Source organism: Barbus barbus, assembly GCF_936440315.1.
Source record: "Barbus barbus genome assembly, chromosome: 47".
Lineage (NCBI taxonomy): Eukaryota > Metazoa > Chordata > Actinopteri > Cypriniformes > Cyprinidae > Barbus > Barbus barbus.
In genome coordinates, this window is record NC_136725.1 from 11,006,651 (window position 1) to 11,028,363 (window position 21,713).

Sequence of the window (21,713 nt, forward strand, 5' to 3'; positions counted from 1 at the left end):
CACCATTATCATTTTACACCAAGATACTGAATGATTACCATGGTAATGATGATTGCCCCAACCAAAGCGAGCTTATAGAGATGCTTTCAAAGGCAGTCTACACCTCTAATAGAGTAAACAATGAAAGAATATCCAAAAGAGCATGGACTTCATGCATTACGAAGCCGATGATTAAATCTCTAGCAAAAGTCTGCGTGAATGCATCATTCCATGCTCACATACCTATATACCAACTGCATCTCTAATCTATATTCACGCCATGTATCACAGTCTGCATGCGTATTGATAACCCACTTCACGTGCATACAAAACATCAGAGACTAATTCCCAGTTTCTCAACAAGCCAGACCATGTATATTCATGACTTTTCTATACTTGTTTCACTTGATTTCCTCAAGCTAACCCCGGGCTCCTAATATCTCACTTTCTAACCTTGCCTGAGAGATGTCAAGACTGTTGCCAAAATTGACATGTTGCCAATGTCATTGTATTTCTAACTTGATATTAGCCTGGTTGCTAGGTGATAACCATTCGGTAGACAATACGCAGCATATACAAATTCAGAATGAAGGCAAATAAATCATTTCACACGTTGAAGTAATTATATTTGACATTTCATGAAGATTAGCAGCATAAGCCACATGGTTCATTGAATTATCATAGTGGTCCAAATAATTAGTCGTCCATCAGGACTTATGGACTCATATTTCGACTCCATTTATAGATGTGGATTGCAGATAAGAAATATGAAGTAAATAGAATTATAATTTAAAAATAAATATAAATGTATATAAATCAAAAAGGCAACAACCACATCTATATGCAAAAAGAAAGATACTAATAATCACATATTAACAGTGGACAATATTTGATTTGATTTATGGTTTTGTGTTTTATTATACCTCTGTCAGTGGATATAAGCAAGCTAAAACCATTTCTCCAATCATTTCTGCAGTCAATGGCGGAGTATTAATGCAGCGCATTATCCAAGCAGCAATGACACTTTTTCTTTCATCGTGTCAGGTTCTATCAATTTGAGAAAGAAGTGAAATGTGGTTTAAATGTGGCCAAAATCCATTTGCGAGTAAAGAAAAAGCTCTCAGTTCAAGGACTCCACTATTCTCTGTGTTCAGGCAGGTCAATGAGCCGAACAAACAAAACACCATCAATTACCCCAAAGACAAACAAAATCAAATGGAGTTTTACATTTTCTAAAGAACATGAGTGGTGTTTGCCCATGAAAAACATGCCACAGTGTCAAAATAAACTATTTTGTATTTAGCTAAAATGGATGTTAATAACATGTAAATGAAGTAAAAAACTGATAAAACAAACAAAAAAAAATATTAAGGTGTCACATCCTTGTCTCTAGCATAAATTAGTGTACTATTTGGGGGTTTTGAGAAACGTTAACCAAGTATGCGAAATAGTATTATTGATTCTCGCCTAAAAAGGCCACTGAAAATGAAATAAAGGATCCAAATAAATGAGAAGAAAAGAGAAACAAGCTATTTAGTCATATTGGATAGCATCACACTTGAATTTTAAATTCAGTTGTATTTGTTCTGTTGTCAGACTGAACAATAACATGGTCTCATTAGCTCTGCCTCCGAAAAAACGTACTGACAGTTGCTTTGAAGCCCAGTGGATTTGTCCAAACCCTCATCCTGACAGTCTCCATGAAGCTTCTCACACAAAAAGCCCCTGATGACTTTATTAAACAGTAGCGTTTCAGAGCCTGATAGTTCAGACAGAGTTTCCTAGAAAGACATGACAACACAAAAGCTGACAGAATAACTCATTAAAAGCTAATCAGTGTCTGGTGCACGAGAAGCTTTACCCTATCCAGAAATTTTGAAGAACTTCTTAACAGCATCTATAAATAGAGCTCACAAATAATTCATCAGATAAGCTCTCAATCCTCCTGAGTGACTGGATAAAGTCAAATGGAGATGACCCCTGAGGGTACTTACAAAGCACTATAGTGAATCATGAGGGTCTTCTACTATCAGGGCTGGAAAATAAATCTGAATACGAGAATGAATGAGAAGGGTAGAGTATTATGTGCCATAAAGCCCAATTCCTTCTTTTTATTAATTCTATGCCAACAGCATCAACATCAACAAACCCTCAGGAGCACCACACTCCCAAAACTTAGTTAAACACAAGGCATAAGTGCAACTTTGAGACCTGTTTATCAAAACTATTATGCATGATGCACATGCTCATGTTTCTATATTGATTTCCTAGATGGATTACATGCACACCTATGCATATGTATGATAACAGTTGTGTCAGTTTATGCCTCCCCAAACAGTAGGTTTCCCTGAAAATGCACAAATGGGGTCAGGTGCTTCTCAAAGAGCAGAAAATTAAGAAGAAAGGACATCACAACATAACTATCATATAAATTAATTACCAACACATGCACGTGCTGAGCGAAGAACAGCAGCTTGTTGTTCATTACATGGTTCCTCCAGCCTCTCCTCGTCTAGCTCAATGGGTTCTTGACTACAGCCACAAAGTTTTGGCTGACTGTGTGCTTTACTGTTTTCTGGTTGGATTGAAAACGCTGAGCTAGTCTAGCAGAACTTGGAAACATTCAACAAGGACATATAGTCATGCAATAAAGACAGTTCATAGCATCCAGGCTGCTCAGATTTAAACAAGAGGTTCACAACCTCACAAAACACAGGAAGTTATCTTCAATGAAGGTCACGACTTGCCTGGATGCCCTCAATTACTTTCTTCTGTGCCTCTGTCTTCACCAATGACCTGCATAACCTTATTTAAAATAACTTTGTTGCAAGAACAGCAGATCCTTGAACTGTCAGCAGACTGATTGAAGATAGCAGTCACAAACCTCTTATTGGTCCATCCCCTGTCCACTCGATCAGTGGCACTTTGAAATGTTTAACCAGGAATACCTGCAGGTGTGGTCTTGTCACTGAAACAGTCAGCCATGCAGGTCTAAGGTTAATCCAGAAATCCACATCTGAACTGACCCTAAATACCTGCGCTACCCTCTGAACCAAACAAAACATCCCAACTTTGGTTTAGTCAGAAGAAACTAAGCTTTCAGGGGAAATTCAATGCTAGCTCTTGCTAATCCACATGTGAATACACAATCTTATGTCTAGCCAACAATGAGAAACAGAGCTACAAAAATGGTCTATTGCAATGTTATTTCTGGGAGAAGAAAATAAACAGCACAACCACATGTTTATCTACAACCACGCTAAGATTAGCATTGTTCCTACAGCGCCCTGGATCCTGTTCAACAAATCCCCTGTAAAAAAACCTTCACAATACAAGGTATACACTGGGGAAAACAGAGCCAGCAATGAGATTTCTTTTAACCCAGACACAACAGAGCTTTAGGAACAACCTAAAAGGTGGTGAACACTCTGCAAAATTGCTTTCCAGGAAACATAAATGGTTTAAAATGGCATAAAATTGGCACCATTTTGGTTCCCAACCTGATGTCGATGGTCAGGTCTGTTGAAAATAAACCAATATTTCTTTTTAACAGTACATAGAAAAAAATATTTAAGTATTTTTAAGTACATTTTTGCTTTAGAGTGAACACTGGTTCACACCGACAAATGTTTAAAAAAAAATCCCTAAGTCCCACAGCAGAGCTATGATGCATCACGAAAAGCTTCCCTCTGATCTTTGTTGCCTATGTCTCCCTGCAGTCGTTCCTGTCATATTTCTATAGCTGCCTCTGAGACATGATTGCAGTGAGAGGTTTCAAAATAAGTGCTACCCGTTATGACCTTTTGCAAAGGAAGGGTAACTGATAAATCTGTCCTCTTTTGCCCGTTAAATTTGGGAGCTGCAAGTTGCAAAATAGTTCAAATGGAGAACTGCATTTATTAGTGTCAGTCAAAGGTTGTTTATGTGACTAAAAAAAGAGTTTCGATACAAGGTCTGTTCTCAAACCTAGTGAGCTGCCTCACTGACTACATACAATAGGCAACTGCCTTCTAAGGCAGAATCCTAGCTGTTCTTGAACATTGTAAATATGTTGTGTACAAAATCAAATGCAGTACATCTGTAATGGTGTCTAAAAGCACTTCAGGCATACTCAGTGTCTGAATTTGTTCACTTGTTTTAATTTACCCCTTTAAGTGCACTAACTGCTAATTGTTAGTGGGGTAGGGAATAGTGGATGAGGGTACAGGGTGCACTTAGGTATTAAAATACATAGCACAATCAAATATTATGTTTATTAATGTGTTTTGGTATCGAATGAAATGAAAATAAATGTATTAATTGCCTTGTTCACCTTTAATTTTTTTTCATGGAGCTTGTTGCAGTGCATTATACCTTTTCCACAAGGGATACATGCTAAAAAAAGGTTTTGTAAGGTATGTTAATACTGTAGTGACGACAGTTTGTCATGACAAAACAACTGGATATCATTTAGTTTCAATGAAAGCAGGTGATTTGTTTGTGTGCATCTCTCTGATCTCCATCAACTGAATCATTGTCTGTGTGAATCAGGCTTTAGGAGGCAGAATGATGAAGTTGCCTACATTTTGGAACAGCTTTAGCATCAGCAGTCCACCTATGATGCCTTACAATGTTGTCTCCAGAGGCAGCTTGCTAGGTTTTGGAACAGAGCAAAAGAGTCAGAGGCAAAGATAAACAAAAATTAGATGATCTAGGCCAAACTCTGATGGACAGTTTACAGACTAAAACAAAGCTAGTATGCAGCCTTAGCCGTACAACAAAAATGTTGCTAATTTATAAATTCTGAAAAAATACACAGAAATATCTTCAGAAGGTCACAATCTTGTTTGAACTCAAATAGTCCTTTAAGCTGCATGTGGAAAATATAATAATAGTTTTTTGCATTGAAAAACAGCCTCATCATCATTATAGGGGATGCAGGGAAAGAACATTTTGGAAAACAAAGCGATTATTTAAACCCCTCTGGAATACTACTTGTACTAAATACGTAAGTCACAGTCTAACAGAGTGCATTAAATAAATGCAGCTGTTTAACACAAATTGGCTGTAAAATTGAGTTTATGATGTTAGCTGAGGTTGTCAGGCTCTTTGGACAAGCACAAACTAAGATAGTCTAATTAGCTCAGCTTCTTCAGGCATAATGCGGCAAAATGGTTGTAATCATTGAATTTCATGCTGAAGCTGTACATTACTGCACAAATGTGGGAAAAAGGGGTCCTAGGAGAAAGCCTTGAGGCACCTCATGATAAAAACAGCTCAGCTGAGCCCTTTGGTGTTTGCACACTACATCTGTAAAATGAGATGAGAAAGATACAGATAGTCCCTTACTGCTTGAAGTCTTTCCAATAAAATAAATGCATCCATAACCAATGGAGTGAAACTATCCACAGGAATGCAAAAAAACAAAATCAGTAATGACCCACTGGGCTCAGGGGTCAGACACCAACACAGCTGCATACCAATGAGTTCCTATTCCTCAGTCTTTCCTGCCTGAATTGAGAGATGACTGACAGAGGGACAAACACTCCCAAAGGGGAGGGAGGAAGAGGGGAAAAAAAGTGAAGGGAACAAATAGAAACATAAACCAAAAACAATTCTAAAAACTAGTCCTGTCAACAATGTGTTAATTTTGTAAAAAAAAGTAAAATAAATTTTTTTTAAGTAAATAAATGCTTATTTAAAATGCATAAAATGTAATAATAATAATAAAGACAAAATTAATTAGGGTCATTCCGTATCAACCCCATATCTTTACAACTGAATGATACAGGATTTTGAAAATGAAGATTCTATTAGGATAGGATGTGTATAAGTATTACTGTATTGTATGTGTTTGTTGTCTTGTTTTTATGTTTACCTGTGATTATGATTACCTGCCAAGGGACCACGGATGGAAACTAGCCATTGGCTAAATTCGGTACAATGCATGAAATGGAAACATTTATGTTAAAATTGTACATGGTCCCTTTTCAAATAAATTTTAATTTAAAAAAAGAAAGGAAAGTTTATTAAGAACTATAATATAAAATCATATTGTGATATCTTTACCATTTCTTGAGTTATAGGCACGCAAACTTTGGAAAGACAATATTTATGACACTCGGGTATGTTCAATGAAGTTGTTTTGACAGAAGGAAACCAGATACATTTCTAATGTCGGCATTATTTGCTCTTCAGACGTTCCTCTTTAAAAGAAAAGAAGAATTATATTTTTGCAAAGTGACCCCTTATTTGTATTTTGACCACTGGAAATGTGTACAATTTAATGATTTACTCCTGGCTATACTGAAATCCCAATATCTCAGGAACTGAACAATATAGGGCCTTAAAAATTAAGATTCAAAAAGGAAAGTTTAAGACTCAATATCTAAAAGGGCATTAAGATATACTTAATACTTCTTGAGTTACAGGCATCCCCATTTTTGAATGGTCACCACCATTGGCACATAATGCAACAAAGATTGCTAAAGTCAATAGATTTTATTAACAGACCTACCAATCTCTGTGTAAAAATAACATTATGATGCTGCATGATGAATATTCAGTAAATATTCATCCACGACATTTAATCTTTTGGCTTTCATCACTATACATGTTTATCTTTCTTCAGAAAAATATATTAGCGATATCAAAAATTTGAGCTGAGGACCAATGTCCCATTAGCATATTGTGCACTTAATTAAATTAAAATGGTTTAAAAAAAAAAAACACACAAAATGCAGCCACTGCACAATCCTGCCTCTTTGACTTGAAGGTGCTTAAGCAGATTGTAATGGTCATCTTGTTTCAAGCCACAACAGATTATTTCATGACAAAGCTGGTGATTTTAAGCATGGGAGAGACATAAAGCCCCAATACAGCAGTTGAACCAGCTGTTTTCCTATAGAGCTTGTATTTTCCCAACTCTTTCCAATGCTAGAGACCCTCTAATACTCAAAGTAATTGTAAGCCTGACAAGGGGTGTGTCTTATACTCATGGCTACAGGCTCTAATTATGTGTCATTTTGCCTCTAGCTTTATATACCAAACAGACCTTTGTCTTGCATGTATGCAGACCCTTCAGTCCACAATGTCCATTTCTGAGACAATCCACATCTACAGTATGCTCTGTAGTGTGCATATCACACATATTTGGCTTTCCAAACAAAACACAAATCATCACTAAACGCAACAAGGTCTTTACCCGCAAGCTTTTACTTGGATCATCACGTTCAACCTAATTTATACATGATTATCTATGCTTCACCAGATTTAATCCTGCCTTGTTGAAATATGTTCTTAGGGTCATTGTAACCCACACTAACTCAATTTTACGTTTTCTTTGATGTACTAAAAACTCATTTAAATGTTTTTTTTTTTGCAGTCAAAGGTAGCACAGCATGTAATAAGCTGCACACACAGACAGTTCACCTACCATGGAAAGAAAAGGCCTAATTAAATGCTACATATCTAAATATATCCCTCTCTGGTCTAAGGGTTCACAATTAATCATCCAAGGCTATTTCATATGCAATAACACCTAAAATCAGAGGACATTATATCAATAATGAATTCAAATGATTTGTGCTGATTCCTCATGTTATATGGCTAAATGTGTTAATGAATAACTCTAAACGCACAATCAAACCATTAAAAAGCCTGAAAAATGTCAATGCCATTTTTCTTACCATTGTCCTCCACGGTGAAACTAAAGATGTCACTGGTGGCGTTAATCTTATCCTTCAGGATATAGCAGATCTTAAGATCATCTATGTCAGCTGAGGACACACAAACACAAAACTGTAACATTAAACTGCACAATGCAATTTATTATTCATTCAGAAGAAAATACATCTCAAAACAATTTATGAAATTCTTTGTTTTTATGATGATCTACAAACCCTAGAGTTTAACCCTTAAAATAAAATAGTTCTATAAGCTGATCAACTTAAAAAATATCTGCATTATAATTCAAAGAGCATGCTTGGTTTTGCAAAAAAAAAGCATGTTGATAAAAGGATTTTTAGGTTTTAATAAATCCAGGTGAGAATTTTCACAAAAGCAGCAGGGAGTGAGTCACAAAACAATCAGCAAAACAGGTGACAAGCTGTTACATAATGACAGGTGAGAACAAGAATTTTAAACAAAGACCCAGACTTCCCTACATCTGGTCTGTCCCATCTCCCAAATTAGACCCCTTAACCACTTCTGCATTGATACACTGCAGTTAGGTTACGGTGTACCATGATCAACCTGGGTCTCTCTTCCCCTTGCTCTGACCCACTTCTTTAAATTATTGATATCAGTGGAAGAAGCCTCATAAAAATGTAAACCTGTGATTCTTTATGCATGGATGAAACCATGCATTTTCATATTGAAAATAAAATGTCTTCTTTCATCGCCAGCACACACACTCTCATCATACAATATTTAGCAAATGCCAAAGAGCAAGCGGTAGCAGAATATGGGGAAAGGGCAAAGTAAATAAAGAGAAGTGATTGTCCCTTCTGCTTCAGTGCTCATACTGATGAGGTCAAGTCAGGTTTGCTAGGTCTCTCCCTCTCTCTCCCTCTCACACTTCTGCCTCTTCCAATGTCTGAGACAAATTTCAGACTAAGTTAGCCTGACATGGATTTCACATCTTCTCACTATGGCTCTCATGTTTGAAGGAGTGCATTTATGCTTTCGAAGCCATGAAGCTGTGCTGATTAATACACCTCGTTTCTGAACAAAATTCTTATTCTGACTGATGGGTAGGGATGTGCAAAGGGATATTTTTAAAATTCAGAAAAGCCAGGCTAGTTTATTTTAAAGTATTTTTTATTTTTTTTTGTAATCTGCATAGAGTTAGTTTGTTTGTTTAGGAGGCCATTAAACTAAGCAACTGATCACCCTGATCGTTCAGCAAACTAACAGAAAAAGAGTTTCTTAAAATTATATACTATGAATCTATTTATATTAGATTAATAGTTTGAAGAATATGACTAATTTAAATGTCATATGAAACATGAAAGAGGACAAATAAAAAATGATTGTGCTCTATCAGTGCAGTCACAAGTTAAACTTGTTAAGTTAGTATATACAATTGAAAATATATAGCGATAGAGACTCATTTTTAAAATGGTGTTATCTATTGATACTACAGCTCATTTATATTACATATGATCTGTATGTATGTATGTATATATATATATATATATATGCACATTTAAAATACATGATTTATAATAACTGTTAAACTAAAATTGATTATGTGTAATGGATTAACAATAATATAGATCATATAATAATTATATAAATAATATAAAACAACTCCAAGTAATTATCATTAAAGCCAGACATTTTTTATTATTATTTGTTATTTATTTAGTACTAGTGACCTTTAATTTGGAGCAAGAGAAACTGGGAGAGTGACTTTTTGTGCTAGACATGTGTCATTTTGCTCACATCTGATTGGTCCAATTTCAGTTTGAGTTCTCTAACAGTGTAAGTTACTATGGCAATGAACACAGCTAAAAGTCAAGCCTCTTTCATGGTACTTAACCCAGGATTGGTGCAAACTAAACTGAAACTTACTTGGTACAGGCCCCTGTTTACAGATTTGCAAACTTCAAGATCGTTAATTTAAATTTAAGTTATATAGTTTAGCTATATACAATTATAATTTTATATATAAAATTTGTAATATATAATGCATTATTTCTCTTTTTTTAAAAACTAAACTTCTTTAAGATATTGCAAGGAGTGTGTAAACTTATAAACAAATTACAAAACAAAGAGTCCTGACATTGAGTATTTAAATAGCCAATTAAAGTTTGAGAGTGTAATAGACGGGGCTACCTGTCTAAAAACCACAATGCCTGCGAGTCTGTTTGTTATGGCTAGCAGCGGACAAATTATACCCTTCACCTCAAACTCTTTTTAAAATGTGGTTTGCCTGTAACTAGTAACTCCTTTCTCACTACAGGGAAGTTAGAAGACAAAAGTATGAGAACTTGATAATTGAAAGGAGATGTGTGAACGCTCTAGTTGTCTCATCAAGAATTTAAGCCGAAGGCTAAAAGACAGACACATCTTACAGCTTGCGCTCTTGGCAAAGGGCAAAGTGCCTGTTTTGTGATAGAACCTACATTATTTCAAGCATTAATAAGACCAGAGAACCTGTCCTGAATATGATGGGTACATAGCATTTCTTACAGAGAAAATTCTTACATGCGTATCTTCAAATGATGGTTCTACAGAGCATTACACTGCACAATTCTAGCACAGCAAATGTAAAAAAGTAATAAGATTTCACAGGAACCAATCACAGCTGATAAGAACATTTCTAATGGTACATTACCTTGTGTGAAGATGTCGATTGAATCATTCCCTCTGTCCAGGCTGATCAGGTAGCCATACTCTGGCTGTGTGGTGATGTGAAAAACCAAATCCTCAGGGCTGCTGTCTCTGTCCACTGCCTTCAGGACTTTGCTTGTGATCTGATAACCTAAGTGACCCGCAGACAAGACCTTTAAAGTCGGTGCACCTTTGTTAACCACGATCTGTGGCACACCGTTGTCCACTGACACAATGGAAATCTTCATGGTCTGAGGTCTTTGGATCTCAAAAATTGTATCAGGGAAGACAAAAAAATCTGAATGGGTGCCATCAGTGACTGTAAAAGAAAAGCTGTCCTTGTCCGACTCTGTGCCATCATGCTTGTAGCTGATCATATTCTCATTCAGGTCCTGCTTTGTGAACGAAGTCACCTGTCGACTGTTGTTGAAGAGCAGTTTGCCATGAATGGGCAGCTGGGTGACTGTAAACTTGAGAAGGCGCTCAGCTGTGTCTTGGTCCTCAACGGTCAACTCAAAGGGCGTAATGAGTTTGGTCTGTCCCTCGGTCACTAGAAGGTCATGAATGGTCAGTACCGGCTTTTTATTGTCAACATCAACAATTGAAACCCGGAACGTGCGGAACACAGAGTTGTAGCCATCGGTCACCTCAAACTCAAAGCTGTCCATCTTGACTTCATCATCGGCAGTATGAATGTAGTAGATCTTGCTCCCGGCCAGCTGTAATTGGGTAAAGGACACAATAGGCATGCCTGGTGAATCTGTGCTTTCCAAATGCCCTCTCACTGGGGCTCTTGTGATGGTGAAGACTAAGTTCTCATCAGGGCTGTTGAGATCGCTAGTGCTGAGGAGGTTCGTTGTGAGTGTCACTTTACCACCTTCTTTAAGAGACACCCCTTTGCTGATGACATCAGGAAACACCATGTCAATGCTGCCCACAGTAATATAGAAGTATCTGTCAATTAGAGGATTGATGCCATCTGTTACATCAAACTTTATAAGGTCTCGAATGCCTTCCTGTCCATTGTGAGTGTACAAAATGAGACTCTTGTTCACCTCATTTTGCGTAAAGTTCATGCCAACTGTTATGTTGTCTAGAGACCCAGCAGATCTTTCCCCCACATATCCTGCTGATTTTCTCTGAAGGAAGCCCTGAGCCGGGCCGTAGCGAATGATGAAAGTAAGAGACTCGTCATCTGAGTCCAGATCAGTAGCTGTTAGTACTTTACTATTTATTTCTTTTGTCTCACCAATCTCGATTTCGAGCCCATCGTTAATGGCAAGCCTTGGCGTTTCATCATCCACAGGAATAATCATGATCATGATGGTGGCCTTAGCTGAATATTTCCCATCTGTAAGAAGAATGTCAAACTTGTCTTCAGTGGTTTCAGAATCATCATGTTCATAAATTATGCTAGAGGCTTCCTTGATTTGTTCCACAGTGAAATTTGTGATTGGAACAGAGCCACTAGCAAGCTGATTGAGAATGAAGCCATGATTTGGGGGTTTGGTGATGATAAACATCATCTCTTCTGCAGGAACATCAGCATCGACTCCATTCAAGAGTGGCGTGTCAATGATTACATTCATGCCCTCCATTACAACAAACCCTCGCATAAAGATCTCCGGTTTTTCATCATTAGTGGGAATAATTATAACCGGAAAGAACTGTCTCTCTGAGAAATTCACACCATCTGAACATCTAAACGTGAACCTGTCTTCCACTGGCTCAACTCCTTTATGTATGCTTTGGACATAGTGGATATGACCTTCATTCACATCTCTGATGGAAAAAGCACTTACTGCCATTCCCAACCTTGACTTTTCAGAGCCTGGTGCTGGAGAGATGTTCTCCACGTATCCTGATGTGGGCTGCACAATGATAGTGCACAGGATGTCCTCAGTTGGTGTGTCTGCATCCTCCACCCCAATATGATGCCTACCAATTGTGTTTTTATCCCCCTCAAAGACGGTAAAGGTAGGGTCAACTGTGACCACTGGAGTCTGGTTATCTACAGGCAGAATGGTGACGTGAAAACGGACTCCATTTACTTGGTTACCCCCTACAGTCCACTCATCAGACATGTCAGAGAGGGTCAGGTTGAAAAAGTCTTCTATCGAAGTGAGACCAATCTCACCACTGGTGTGAGCATACACAACCAGGCCACTGATGATATTGGCTTGGGTGAATCTGCTTGAGGAAACTCCACTCACCAGAATTTCTCCAAACTTAGGGGCTTCTTCCACAATGAACGTCAACCTCAGATCATCAGTGTCCTCATCTTTTCCCTGGATAACACTGGTGGTAATTTCTGTGGCACCATTTTCCAGCACATCCAAGCGAGAGCCAAAGGTGCCCTTTGTGAGTCTGAGAGTTGGTGTCTCATCATCAATAAGCTTTACCGCTACCTTCACAGTGATTGTTACAACATGAACACCATCACTAATATCTAATTTAAAAGAGTCACTTGTGGTTTCATCCCCATTGTGGATATATAACACTTTGCCATCAGAGATATCCATCAAATTAAAACTACTTCCTTTTTTTAAGTCAGTAAACGCATGCTGAACATGGCCGTGCTGTGGAGTTTGACTTAGCGTGAATGAAATGTGCTTACTGTCAGTATCAAGGTCATTTGAGTCAAGTTCAGCACTCGTGATGACATGCACCCCTTTCTCAAGGACTGTGAATCCAGTGTTCGTTATCTGTGGGGGTTTGTTGTTCACAGGCTGCAGGAAAATTGTAAAAACTCCATTAGCACTGTTTCCAGCAGTGTCCTCTACTGTGAAATGGAACTGCACCACATGAGGTGTGATGCCAAGCTCAAGGTCTGGTGGGCTGTAGGAAATCTTATGATGGTTAATTTGCGCTTGGGTAAATTCTGTTACGTCAGTATCGGGGCTGTCAGTCAAAACAATAGACCCAAATTTAATGGGATTATTCTCATCTGTGTCAGTTGGCGGTTGAGTTATTGTATACTTCAGGTCACGGTCTTCAGAGTCCAAGTCAGTGTAACGAAGAACATTCTTGTTGAAATGAGTCAGCTTGTACTCATGTACTGTCATCTGCAAAGTAGTGCCTGGGAACAGCACGGGTGGAATATCATCAATAGGTAAAATTTTAATAACGAATGAATTCTCACCAGATTGGTTGGGAGGATCGGCATCATCTTGTACTCTAAAAACAAACTGATCAATAATCGTCTCTGTGACGTGAGGACCTATGTGCCTATAGAAGAGCTTTTCATCTGTAATATCTTTCTGAAGCCACTGTGTCACTACTTTCTCATACACACCATCTTCTGCATTAAATTTCCAGGACGATGGGTCCTCGGGTGCTTCAGATTGCCTCATCACGACCTCACCAATAGCAGAAAATGGAGGCTCGAGTGTAAATTTAATGGTGGAATCTTCTGAGTCAATGTCTGCTGCACTGAGCATGAGCTGTGAGATGGGCACCATCTGATTTTTGAATAAAATCAGCCCAGTGTTTGCATTTATGATGGGTGGCTCATCATCTGTGGGTACAATGGTAATGGGGAACAAAAACTCAACTTCATTCTTACCATCTGACATTCTGAATATTATATTATCACTGTATGTGTCACTGCCATCATGCTGGTAAACCACAATACCGACCTCCAGATCAGCCGGCGTAAAATACTTCCTGTTGGTGCCCAGAACAGTTAAATGACCGTGACGCAGTCCATCAACCACCGTTATCCTCACACTGTCCAGGTTGTCTTCATCACTTATTTCTAAATTGTTCTGAGTAAACAAAGACCTAGACTGGCCTTCATATAAAAGCTGGCCGGTATTCTTAGTGACTGCTGGCGCTAATGTATTCATGGGCTTCACAACAATCATGAAAGCAAAAGGATCTGAAATGCCACCATCTGTGTCTATGACCTCAAACTCTATTTGAAAGATCCTCTCGTTATCGGAGTCCAAAGAGGGAGGTTTGTATGCTATTTTCAGATCTTTGAGATCCCTTTGATAAAAGGATGTGATAGGTAAATTCCTATCATCTGTACTCACAATATATCCCTCCTCAAAGGACAGAGGAGAAGTGATGTTGAAAATAAGATCATCAGGATTGGATTCTGTATCCTCCGCAGCCAACATATCAGGAGTTAAAGCCGTCATAACAAACTGATCAACTTCCATCATCATCATAGCCACAAAACTCGGTCTGGGGGGAGTGTTTTCTTCACCCTCTTTTATCCGAATCATCACATGGAAAAACTCTTGTTTCAGTAAATTATTTTCTTTGCTCCGTAGCTCCACAACCATTGGGATGTAATCCTTATTAGGGGACTTGTGGGTAGATGTGTGCTCATAGCGGATATCTGATTTGAGAAACGGGTCACAATCCATCATTTTCTCTAGTTTGCTCTCATCAACAACTTTACCATATCTAGGAAGCGCACTGCTGGCTGCCAGTGATATTACCTCACATTGTTCCAAGTCTTTATCATAGGTGAAGTCTAAAACCTTTCTGCCGATTGGATTACTTGTACCATGCAGTTTATCAACAATAAGAGGCATGTTCTTAGTAACAATCTCCAATTGTGTGAAAACAACCTCCACCTCTAGCATAAAGGGGATGATAATAGTTTCAATCTGAGTGTCATACCTGAGTTGCAGCTTCACTCTGTCACTCGCAGGGCTTCTAGAACCGAAATGAGAGTATCTCACATCGTTAGGACCAAATTCACACGGGAACTTTTTAGGAGACACATGTCCCGGTCTCTGAGACAGCGGATCATTATCCAGAACGGTAATACTGCACCTGTCTCCAGGCTGAACTTCAATGACCAAGTCGTTGATCGGATCGATGTAAACAGATCTCCCGAAAGGCACGTGTATGCCGTTGTTTTCCACCAGTATCGCGTCCTCGGAGAGTTCTGGCGTGTACGCGTACGACAATCCGTGCGTTTCAACTCCTCGCGCTGAACTACCTGTCAATGAAAGCAAGAGAATTAGAAATCTATGAAGTTCCATGCTGAACGCGCAAGGTACACAGCCACAAGAGGTTCTTGGGCAATTGAAATATCCAAATGGAGCTCGATGGGGGTTTCTGCTCTTATGCTTTACATCCAAGAGGGAAGAGGAGACAAACACAGAAAGTTGAAAAATCCCACACACACGTCAGGATGCTCGCGCAGCATTCCCACAGTCTCAGCGCGAGCTCAGTTTTAACTTGTGCATGGATGGCAGCAGGAGGACACGCCCACAGGCTCATTCTATTGGACGGAGACTTGTATTCCCACGTTCGCAGGTGATGTTCTCAGAAGTCTTCTTTAGTTGTCTTATAGCCTACATCTGACAGACGCGTTTATAACTTTCTGCATTTCTTACATTAGAAACAATCATAGATTTTTTAAAATGTTTTCATTAAAGGTATCTTTTAATTTTATAAAAAAAAAAAAAAAAAAAAAAAAAAACATTTAAGTTGTAAAAGTCTCTTTGTCCCCTGGAAATCCATTATTTATTTATTCATGTTGTCTATAGTTATAAAGCATTTGAATTTAAACTTGCATCTGTTCCTATATTAAATTAATGTATTGCAATTTTGAAACATCAAAATAAAATAAAAAACTGCTTACAGTTTTCCTGTGTACCGCAAATGGCAATGCTTAATATTAGCAATACCGAGGTGATGGGTTCGATTCAGGGAATGCAAGAAGTGATAATACTCGATGTGACCCTTGAATGCAATATAAGTGCATTCAAAAAAGTCAGCAAGGTGAATAACATTTACCCTAAATCAGATAAAGATGATGAGTTAATGCTAGAGTTTTTATTCTAAGATTTTTGACCTGCCTCAGGGACCCTTTTTAATATTTTACTTAGAAATTAGGCCCACTTACTCACTGTTCCTCCCTCCAGACTCTCCAATATATGTAACCCCCAGAATACTGAAACTATTTAAGAGTTAATATAAGCATTACATACAATGTCACTGGGAGCCATAAAATACTTAATCTTATCTTAGTTATGAAGTCGGGGCAACGCTAGCTATGTAATAAAAAATGTATGACTGAATTGAAGTATTGAATATTTAAAATATGTAATGAACATTATCTCATTAATGTGCCTATATTAAAAAGACTGTTCTTGACTTCTGCTGATGAATATATTTTAGTAAAAAGTATGTAACCCATTATAAAAAGTGTAGCTACAACTTTTGCTTTAAGCATCTATCATTCCTGACAGCAATATTAATGATTATATATATATATATATATATATATATATATATATATATACTCAATAAAAATCAGTGATGTATGTGAGATACAATAGGATGTATTAATTTGAATTAATTTTAAATTATTATCAGGTCCTTTTTACTGTATTAACTACTGTATTAACTAATTAATACTATTAAATTATACTGTTACTGTCAGGGTATATTTTTTCTTATACTAAAAGATGGACAGTAAAATTGTATTGTGTGTAGTCTCTGAGAAAATAAGAAAAATTTTCAAATAAACAAACAAACGTTTTGCCTTTTTTCTACAGTTTGAGATTTTCTGGGGAAGACACTTTGGACAATGATTTCTTCTTGGTTAAAGAAAAATGCTGGAGGGAGAAGAAAGGCGAGAGTCTTCAGAAGTTCGTTGGGTCACATGTGTTTTATAATTACAATATGAAAGACTATAGTCAGTGTGTTCATGTGTGCTCTCTGAGAATGACTGTTTCCCACAAACCTTCAAACCTGTAATCAATCATCTGTTCAGACACCAAAAACTCCTGATGGCTCGACTGAGTTAGAGTCTTGGTATTTTCTCTCCCCATCTCAGTTTTTCAATGTAATATTTTGTCTCAATGTAGCCCTGGGAAAATACAGCCACTTTATTGGTGAAGGTAGACAGAATCGATCAAACCTCTAATCTCTGTGATCAAGAATATAACGAACTTTGTCCAAAGGGACTAAAAGTACCTTGAAAAGTCTGCAGTGCTGCAAAAAAGTGGGGCACTTAAAAACAAAGAAAGGAAACAAAATGTGCCAATGTTTAAACTGATGTTTAAACGATAAGCATTTTAGGTATTAAATGATGAAATCATGCCTTGAGCCGTCCAATGACATAATGCACACAACGAGTGACAAAAACATTCATTTGTTTAATATCTTATACGTTTTTTTTTTAGCAGTGCATTTAATTTTCATATAGACATGACATCATCCTAATACATGTGAGAAAAAAAGGCAGCCCACTCATATTAAAGTTCACAGCTGTTGGACGTCCATTCTCAGGTTCCTTCTGTTGTCCTGTGGTGACCGTCTGTCATCTATGACTGCAGACTGAGAAAAGTTCAGAATTACAATGAAAAATAGTACACACGACCGAAACACATTTAAAAATGCCCACTTGTCAGACAGTCTTACTGAATAAGTCATGAATCAAACCAACTTAAAACCAGATTTTTTTTAAAATAAGAATTATTATTTGGAGGTGTTCAAATTATGCTGGATAACATGATCATCAGGTTCTTCACAAATTTGTCAACTTCATTTATCTCTCGCATACAGTAGATGAACACAGGTAAGATTATTAAAGACACATGTTACCCACAATCCTCCTGGTATCCAAAAGAAAATATATCTGGAACACTCTCTTGGTACTAGGCCTACAATAACAAAATGTTTTCTAGGCTTTGTCCCCCCAATGGATCTGAAAGAAGCTATATCACAGTTAAAAATATCTTGTTGGAATTAAAGGTGCATCTTTCAACTTTACAAAGCAGTAAAGCATCATCTAAAGGATTTGTGAGAGAGTATCAGAACATTATCATGTGTTTTCGGAAAGATTGCTTGTTCCTCTTGAGAACTGTTGGTATTTCTGTCACAGATGCTTGAAGGGAAGGGAAATATTCTCAAGCCAGTACTCAGGTGTTGTCTAAATGTTCGTTTAACATTAGATGTTTTCATCACCTTTAGAGCTTTAGCTTCAAATTAGAACTTTGTTTGGAGCTAAATGACAATTATTGAAACAACTGCCCTGCTGATGGCACTGAGCTCAAGTCAGACGAGAAATGTGTTTGCTCTCAGGAATAACTGCTGCCATTAAAAAAAAAATATCTTTCCAACTGCTATAAATTGGCAGCATTCAACAATAAAACATAAAGAAACAAAATTGCATAACTAAAATTATATACGCAGGCCTATAAATGAACATTTGTGCCACATATGAAATAGCATGTATTGCTAAATCATAATTATGATATAAAAATCATAATTTTGTCATAGTGTGAGATAAAAAGTCATTATTATGGAATTAGGTGAAAAAGGTGGAATTATTAGACAACTTTTAACCATAAGATAAAAAGTCTAAATTATGTCAGAATTATTACATAAGTCAAAATGTCAAGATAAAAGTCACCTTAATGAGATGTTAATTAGGCTATAATTATCATATTTAGCATCAAACATACTTTTATGGAAGGCCATTTCTGCCACACGAGAAAAAAAAAAAAATGCTTTGGTATATCATAATTTTTACATAAAAGTCATAATTATGAGATAACACGTCATAGTTATGACATTAAACGTCATAATTTTGACATACAGTGTAAGTTGAAATGACAAGATAAGAAGTCACATATATGACATTCTAGGTCATAATTAGCATATTCATACATGCTTTTAATGAAAGACCATTTCTTCCAAATGTGAAAAAGGGGGAAGAATTCATGCATAAAAGACATAATTATGACATAAAAGACTAAACTATGAGATAAAAGGAATAATTATCAGATAAAATGATGATATTATGAGATAAAAAGTCATTGTTGGCTTAATATGAAGTTTTATATAAAGGCTTATGAGCTTCATCAATCCTATGTAAGCCTTTGTATAATTGGCTGCTTCTTATGCCTTGTCTTTAATGGAAAATGTCAAAAAGAGGATGCTTAAATTTAAGCATAATTTCACATACAGTTTTCACATACTGTTTTTACATAACTTCACATACTGTTTTTTTTTTTACTGTTCACATTACTGTTTTTTTGTTTTGTTTTGTTTTGATTTTCTTTAAATCACTTTTTTTTTGGCTGAAAAAAAAAACTAATGGAAGATAACAGGACACAACACGTGAAATAGAACACATGGAGAAATATGGCGAAACTATTAAAGCTTTTAAGAGGGTTCGCATTTCTGGGGAGGAAATATGCAGATATTCCATACAAAGCACTGACATTTTAGGCTAATTCTCTGTATTAGTGCTGCTGGCAGGGGGAGGGGGGGGGGGGGGGGGGTAGTAATTAGTATAATTAATACATTGTTGCCCAATTTGTAAATGTCACACTACGTGGTAAATATTTACACATCTTTCTCCGACATTCCAGAACAACCCTCATTAGTGCCTCATTTGCACTTTACTCTCTATATTGTACTCTGTAACTAAATGCGCACGAGCGCTTGTTAACTGACTGATATCATTATTCAAACGACCGCTGTTGAAGTTCAAGGACAAACTACCAACCCAAGGCCTTTCCGGTCACTGTTAAAAAGTAAGTCTCATATCTAATATACAGTCAAAAAGGACATATGAGTCAGTGAGGTGTAATATAGTCTACATGTTGGCAGCCAGCGGTGTGGCACCTGCTGCTATTACCGAGGCTAATTTTCCAAAGTAACCCGCAGGAGAGAGAAAGCTCTCATACTCCGGCTTGTTCGAGAGATTAATTGAGTGTTACATAAAGGGTTCTGATTGTAGGGGTTGAGAAGTACAGACCTCATCAGCTCTATGGCAGCCAGTTATAATTAGGCATCATTACAGCTTCATGGCAAATGTCCAAATCCTCGTGCATTAAGGTGGATGGTCCAGATGAGGGCACTGTTGTACTGTTGTCCAACCTTCAATAATGATCCAAAGAATAGTCATTTTTTCAGCTGATTACAGTATTGATCCAAACAATAGCAGAATTTCAAGGGATATTACAGTGTCAGGTTGAAATTGAAAGAATAAGCTTGAACAAGAGTGGAGAAGAATCAAAGAAGGAGAAATGTTTGTCTTCTGCGTATGTTCAGACTGTTGGTGAAAGGTCGCTTGGATTTCCATTAGAAGCAGGTAATCTAAAACGAGATCTAATGCAGGCCCTGTGGAGGGTGGATGGATAGATGCACTGGTATCAGGAGAGGCCACAGGCGAAGATCTGCTCAACCTGAAAGGACCGTGCCACATCAGATGGCTAGTTTCTAATATCACTACCTGAGAGAATGAAATACAGTTTTTAGGTCAGACCCTCACACTGAATCTGACTGCGGTGATTGAGAGAGAATCCAGCCTCCAGCAAAGATTGGGTAAAGCTTTTTGAAATGACGCCGTGTGAGAAGGTCAGACCTGCACATTTAAAGTCATGATGGAGGAGGAAAGACAATTATAACAGACTGCAGTAGAGTTCATTATATTCCTTGGGTTATGTCAAACACTAACATGTAAGATAAGAAGGAAACTGTTTGTGATTTACCTAAAATTATGCATGAAATTTGAACTTAACATCCAAGTCAAACAAATATAAAGCCTGTTTAAACAAACAACATCCACAATGTTTCATTTTCATGACTTTATTCAATAAATCGTATAAACACTCAGTAGGCAGGTTGGAAAAAGTATGTGAACCCTAGATTTAATAGTTTACCCTAGCAGCTACAACCCCCATCAATTGTTTCTTGTAGTTATTTGGTATATTTTTGAAACTATGAAAATGCATACTATGATAATTATTTCAATATTTATAGTGTAATTTTTTCCCCCCAAAAAATATGACTGCCCTGCAGTTCTGCCATTTCCACAACACAAAACTATTTATTTATTTGTTCTGTTGTTTATTTATTTATTTGTTTGTTTGTTTATTTACACTGTCAGTAAAAAAGTTATTTTACTAAATATATCACATCAATATTCTTACAGCGTGAAAATGATTATGCATTTTTCAAAAAACAAAAACAAATCTCTTTAAATTATTTAATGTTTTATTTTATTTTTTGCTATTAACAAAAAGCCTGAGATTAAAAAAAAAACACGATGTATGAAGAAAAAGAAAAATCAAGGTTAATTTCACTACATAAAGAATATTTTTATTGCACATCATTTCTAATCAAGCTTTTATTGCTAATTTTGTGTTATTGCTAATTATCATAACACGTGATTTGAAAGCTGAAAATTGCACTGTGGAAATATTTTAATTACTTTTAGAAAAAGAAAATGTACAATTGTTACAGGCTATAATGTGCCTAAATGGGCTCAATTCACCTACACCTCTTCACTGCAATCCCATAATTCATAGCTATAAATCACATGCAAAATAAATGGCTTTAGTTATTCTTATTAAAAAAGTTAATCTGACGTGGAAAAAGTGCTGTTTAATTTTCAAACCCTCCAAACAATTTCATTCTGAAAATTGCCT

General features: G+C 36.9%; 1 protein-coding gene across 1 annotated transcript in view; it reads right to left on the minus strand.

The window, feature by feature from the left end:
• LOC306865530 (FRAS1-related extracellular matrix protein 2-like) overlaps window positions 1–15,299 on the minus strand; it is a gene marked incomplete at both ends in the record, with an annotated part of 55,833 nt that extends 40,534 nt beyond the window's left edge. Inside the window, 2 exons of the mRNA XM_079410199.1 lie at window positions 7,647–7,736; window positions 10,301–15,299. Coding sequence (XP_079266325.1) covers window positions 7,647–7,736; window positions 10,301–15,299 — 5,089 coding nt within the window. The remainder of the gene's footprint in view (window positions 1–7,646; window positions 7,737–10,300) is intronic.
• Window positions 15,300–21,713: the final 6,414 nt, after the last annotated feature.